Genomic DNA, 6,000 nt, shown 5'->3' with positions numbered 1-6,000 from the left:
GTCAAGCTAGGGTGCAAGAACACACAGCGCAAAACCTCACCCACACCTCGGGTGAGAAAGATGAAATTACCTATCAGCGCAGTGCTGCGAGACAACATGTGCAGAAGAAACATGTACTGGTGAGGTTCAGCCAATATGAACAGTATTTAATTAATGGAAAGGTATGATCTAGCATCTGCTCCTTCAGGAGTAATGGTCCTTCCCCGGGCCACGTCACTGCACTAGATGGTGAGCGCCCACCAATGCGCATTGGAGACATGAAATGAGGGAGGGACGATAAGGGGGATTTACCTATTGGCAGGACTACAGCGTGTACAGCTCATAAAGCAGATCACTGGGTGCCCTGATTTATCATTGTAGCTATTGCTGAGAGAAATACAAACAGAGTGTGCGCCCTCTTATTGGCCTCCACTCCCATATCGCATACTTACAACCCTCATGATTTAGGCAGAGTCGCCTGATTTTTCACCTAAAAATATTGCAGTGTTTCCCTTTCAACCATCTAAAATAATTCTAACCCCAACACAAGGCTTTAGAAAAATTAATTTCTCCCGCTTTACATGACAAACTCTCTCGACAAGATACTTCAGAATGTTGGCATATATGGCACCATATAAAAACCTATCCTGCCACTTCCTTCTCTCCCCAATGGACACAGTTACTTTTCATCTCATCTACAGACCACCCAAGCCAAACACCTCCTTCTTCGAAGACTTCATAGACTTGTTCACCACCATGTCTCTCACACATGCCAACATCTTCCTCTGCGACTTCAACATCCCTGGCAACCCATCACCCAAGTCAATAAAGGAAGATCCCCACTGCCTACTTGACACACTGAACCTCACATATCACACAAACTAACCAACTCAAATGAAAGGCAATTTCCTCAACCTCATCACTGCACTGCCCTCTCTCCATCACAGATCTATTCTGCTCGACTGATCGGACCATCAGGCAATCTCCTTTGAGACTAGTCACACCACACCTCTCAAGCAAATCCATTGCAAACCACGCAACCAAGCCTTCAGATCCTTCAAGAACTTCCCAGTGGAGGCTATCAAAGAAGACCTCACCAACCCCCACCTCACATGGGCTGATGTACCTCTGACAAACCAGGACTGCAACTTGCTTCGCAAAGAACTCAACACTACCCTCACAAACAACATAAACCTCCATGCCTGTGTGAAACGGCACACGCTCAAGCCTAAACCTTCAGCACACAAGTATTCAACCTCAAATTAACCATTAGAAAACAAGAATTGGTGAAAGTCCTGCAGCGCATCCGACCTCGCCCAGCTCAAGGAACTCTGTACTACATGCAGGCGATTGATCAACACATTGATGGCCAACTACCAAAACACCATAGCCAAGGCCAACAATGAAAGCAGAGCCCACTTCAATGCCATAAAGCACCGTCAACCCTCTGCTCGACCCACCCATAGCACACTCCATCGACAAATCCACTGCCATCAACTTTCTTCGTCAACAAGATCAACATGATCGACCAACACAGACACCAATGCCACAACTGACAGCAGACTACACATCCCATCTCGCAAAACCACAACTACCTGGACAACTTTCAAGACACTAACTATGGAGGATCTCACTGCCACCTTAGCATCCTTCAAGGCCACATCATATATGGACGACATCCTCCCTGCCTCTGTACTCAAGACCCTTCTGACTGAAGCACTCTTCCCTTACCTGACAATCATCAACAGCTCCCTAACTCAAGGCACCTTCTCCTCGACCCTCAAAACTGGACAAATCATCCTGCTTCTTAAGGAGCCAACACTGGACCTTGACGATCTCAGCAATTACTGCCCCATCATCCATCTTCCCTTCCTAGGTATGATCCTTGAGAAATCAGTAGCCACACAACTCCCCAACACATTGAAGCCAATAACCTCCTTCAGTCATACCCATCTGGCTTCAGACCCAGATGCAACACAGAAATGGCTACCATCAGAGTGATTGACGATACCCTTAAAATCCTTCATGATGGCTATCCTTGCTTTCTAGTTCTCTTTGACCTCTCAGCAGCATTTGACACAGTAGACCATCAAACTCACCGACAATCTACATCGCTGCATGGGGATAAGCAAGATTGTCCTCAGCTGGTTCAAATCCTCCAATGCAAATTGCGAACAGTTCGGACAAATGGAGACTTCCAGATCATCACCAACTCTACTCATGTATTTATTGTATTGTTCATTTATAACGCGCTTAATACCAGCGAGGGGTTTCTAAGTGCGGGAACGGAATTTGAACCTGTGTTGCATAACATTGTCTTGCTTCCAAGGCAAACGTGTTACCCCTGAGCTATTCTTCCTCCCCATCACCTGTGGAATCTTGCAAGGATCCATCCTGTCCCCAGTTATCTTCAATTTTTACATGAAACTGCTCAGAACCCTCCTCGATCCACACAACATCCACATTCACCAATATGCAGATCTACCTCAAGATATCCTCCATCAAGGACATCCACAGGCTCAAAGCCTGCCTCCCACTGATCCAGTCCTGGATGTCCAGTGCTTACCTGAAGCTCAACCTCCCCTCCCACATATCCCCCCCAAGACTGAATTCCAACTGCCGACAACAGCAAACACTGACATCCAGACCTGGCTCTCTGCTATAACCTGGAGGGATTTACACCCTAGCTGGCCAGCTGTGCCGAGTCCCTTATGTTCAACATTGATAGACACCTCACGTTTAAACAGCACATAGGAGGGAAGATACAAAAGGCCTGGTACCAACTTTCTCTCCTGTGGAAATTCCAGCCCTTCATCCCAGAAAACTTCAGATCAGCTGTCCAAGCCTTGGTCCTCTCCCACATGGGTGGTAGCAATGCCCTTTTGGAAGGCCTTTGTTGCGTCATGTTCCCTACTTTGGTCCTGCATGAATGCGTCCCTGAGAGAATGTTATGTCTATGGAATGTTGTGGTGTGAGTGCCCCTGTGAACTCCATGAAGGTCAGTTGGAGTGAAGCAGCCTGTGAGAGGAGGCTGGGGGATGTATCCGGTGTACCTTCCTACTTACTTACCCTTGGACTTTGATGTAGGAACTTGTTACTGGAACTTAGTAAAGAAGTTCACTTCCCTTACCGGAGTATCAGATCTTTCATTTCACCCCGCAACAGCTTTCCAGCGACTACCTTGGCACCCCTGAAATGTGACCTGCATGCTGCAGCAAGACTCATCAAAGGACTAGTCCACATCACCCTGACGCCTCATAAAACTGCACTGGCTCCCACTGCAAGCCTGTATCATCTTCAAATCATGTTGCATCATCTACAAGACTGTCAAATTGAAGTCCTCAAGCTACGTCATTCAGAAACTCAGCATCTCTGGAAGCCTGCGATCCATTAGAAGTAAGGAAATGTGCAGAAATGAATTACGACAGTGCAGGAAGGAAAGAACCAGAAGACAGGCTTTCTCTGCCTATGCTCGAAGACTCTGGAACCTCCTCCACGTCAACATTAGACTTGCCCCATCACTTCTACAGTTCAGGAAAGAGCTCAAGACCGTCCTCTTCAACGAATGGCTCTTCCTTAACACCTAGGCCCAAACATCCTGCACTCTCCATCCTACTTGAGACTCTGATCTGCTCTCCTCCCCACCCCCGGTTGCTTGTAGATCCCTTTCTGCCAGTTGCCCACTCTCACCCTACCTTTAGCTGTCTGTTCCTTTTATCTCAGCCGCCCCCACTTTGTTTCATACATGCCAACCCTCACCATTTAGCTGGGAGACTGACGATTTTTCAACTTAAAATACTGCTATTGTTTACTGTCTCCCACCTAAAATAACTATATCGCTAATGTAAACCTATGGGAAAATTACATTCTCCAGATTTCAGTGGGGCAATCTCCCTAAGGGGGTTCAGAATGCTGGCATGTCTGGTATTATTCCCCCTCTCAATAAATACCCTAATAATAATAATAATAATAAAAAGTATCAATGAACTGAAAAGGGACAGCTCAAATCTAATTTTCAGCTTTCTTGTTCTCCAGGCCCCTCTGTTGTGCTGGAGGAAGGACAGCGTGCTTATGGATTAGCTCACCTCTAGAGTCTAGACCCTGTGCTCACTTCATTTTCCATGCCTCTTCATTCCCTGGCTTTTGGAGGGTGCCCCGTCCAACATACTACAAATCTTCCATAGAATGTAATGGGGACACCCACCCAAGAAAACCTTTCTAACAGACAAAATGTCAACAGTTCCCGTTGTCATTAATGCGATCACCCCTCCCCACACCAGCCAAACGCACGCTATTTCATCCGTTAGTGGTGTCATAAGATTTAAAGCTATGCAGCTCCTAGTCCAGCAGCTGGAAATTGTCCCCCACTAGAGAAGACTCCAGGATTTGTTAGATAACGACGTACGTGTAAATAAACTCGTTGAGAGCGGCGGAGAGGGCGGAGCCGGGGGGAGGGAGGAAGTCACGTGAGCAGTTGGACAAGTAAGGTCCGTTACTTAAATGGGAACTAGTAGACACTACAATTTCAAAATGCTTTTCAAATTGGGATGACATTTACTACGCGAATTTCCTGATCGTCACGTATTCTTCATTTAAAAGACTTAATTTATAATTACTATAAAACATTGATTTTAAAATATATTAAATGAAGTAAATGTTTATAACTTTCAGATAACTGTGCGTTTAAAAAAGTGGTAAACATGTGCCCGATGTTCCTACGAAATCATTATAAACTAGCATCTTATAAAGCCACCTAATGTTGTAAAGGGACAAACTAAGTATTTCAAAATGGCCACCAAGCTCTCAGATTTCCGAGACAATCTGGGAGGGGGAATTGACACAGTAACTTCCTTTTTCTTAGCTGTCATCTTGCCCTCTTTAATATAAGGGAGGAGTTATAGTCTGGACCTACAAAGCTTTAGCAGATACAACCAGTCTTTCATGGGTAGTTTGCTTTCCTTGTGTGCTCGCTGGTTGGGGGACGACTGAAAAACGATGCTGTTCGTGGGTCGTAGGGTTCTGGCCCGCTCTACCAAGAAGCATTTGCTGTTTTCCAAGTACTTAGGCTCCAGGTGTTGGAGCTGTGTGCCTGTGTCGGGGAACTCCACGTACATACAGGTCTACAACAGCCTGACCAAGCGTAAAGAGCCCCTCGTCCTTGCTCGCCCGGGAGTGGCCACATGGTTAGAGCCTTACGCTGCACTCTTTATTTTATTGATTTGAGGGTGACCAACTGCTCAGCTTTTTGAGGCAATATCTTGCTCGTGTTTAGTTTGCCTACCACCATTAGAAATTTGCAAAGCAAGGTTTTTTGTTCAGAAATGGGAGTTACTTGTCCGGCCCTGCGCACAATATATGTCCTTCACTGCACATCACATGAGTTGCTTAGTTAACAGAAGTAGTAATCTTTCCTCGGAGAGGGGCAGATTTGTACTGCGCTCGCCTTCTGTAATAGGTCATACATACCCTGTGCTTTATATTTGCCGTTTTGTTATTTTGGCACTTCCTGTGAAACAAATCGCAGAGCATTTGAATGCTACCTCATTAAAAATCGCGATAGAGTACCTTGGCTCAGCCGTATACCATGGTCCTTATTTGCGGGGTAGCAGTATACATATTTTTGTAGGCAACATGATTACCGTAACAGTGGCTGCTCCCTGCAGTAGTACAGATTCCAGAGGTCAGTAAGTGACACTGGAGGAAGAGGAATGGATGTTCCTACAGTTAAATGTGTAACCCGAGTGCTTTAACATGGTGAAATTTGGAACCCCATAACTGCGGGGCTATTATGCATTTATGTGAAAAAAGGACAAGCATACTAACCCTTAGTACTTATCAAGGATCTTTTTTAAGGCAAAGGTACTCTAGTCATTGTTTCCAGAATAACGTTTCCTGGCCTTTTGGTTTTCTTGTAGATGTAGTCTTGATTAACTTGAATTTTAACTCGAGCAATACTTGGATTACTTACCGGTAATCTTCATTGCTCCTAGCCATTCTCTTTCTCGTCCCAGCACGAGTTTC

The 6,000-nt window shown here is 45.5% G+C and overlaps 1 protein-coding gene across 2 annotated transcripts in view; it reads left to right on the top strand.

Moving 5' to 3' along the window:
- Nucleotides 1-4,855: 4,855 nt before the first annotated feature.
- The window catches only part of CARS2 (cysteinyl-tRNA synthetase 2, mitochondrial), a 1,341,930-nt gene continuing 1,340,785 nt past the window's right edge, over nucleotides 4,856-6,000 (top strand). Inside the window, exon 1 of one of the 2 annotated variants that reach the window (XM_069636755.1) lies at nucleotides 4,856-5,162. In XM_069636755.1, the coding sequence (XP_069492856.1) occupies nucleotides 4,975-5,162 (188 nt within the window). In that variant the 5' untranslated portion in view covers nucleotides 4,856-4,974. The remainder of the gene's footprint in view (nucleotides 5,163-6,000) is intronic. The other variant, XM_069636758.1, reaches the window with a different exon arrangement.

The sequence above is a fragment of the Ambystoma mexicanum genome, chromosome 7p (genome assembly GCF_040938575.1).
Source record: "Ambystoma mexicanum isolate Mex_15411 chromosome 7p, UKY_AmexF1_1, whole genome shotgun sequence".
Lineage (NCBI taxonomy): Eukaryota > Metazoa > Chordata > Amphibia > Caudata > Ambystomatidae > Ambystoma > Ambystoma mexicanum.
The sequence above is the reverse complement of the archived record's forward strand: the minus strand, read 5'-3'. Positions and strand labels throughout refer to the sequence as shown.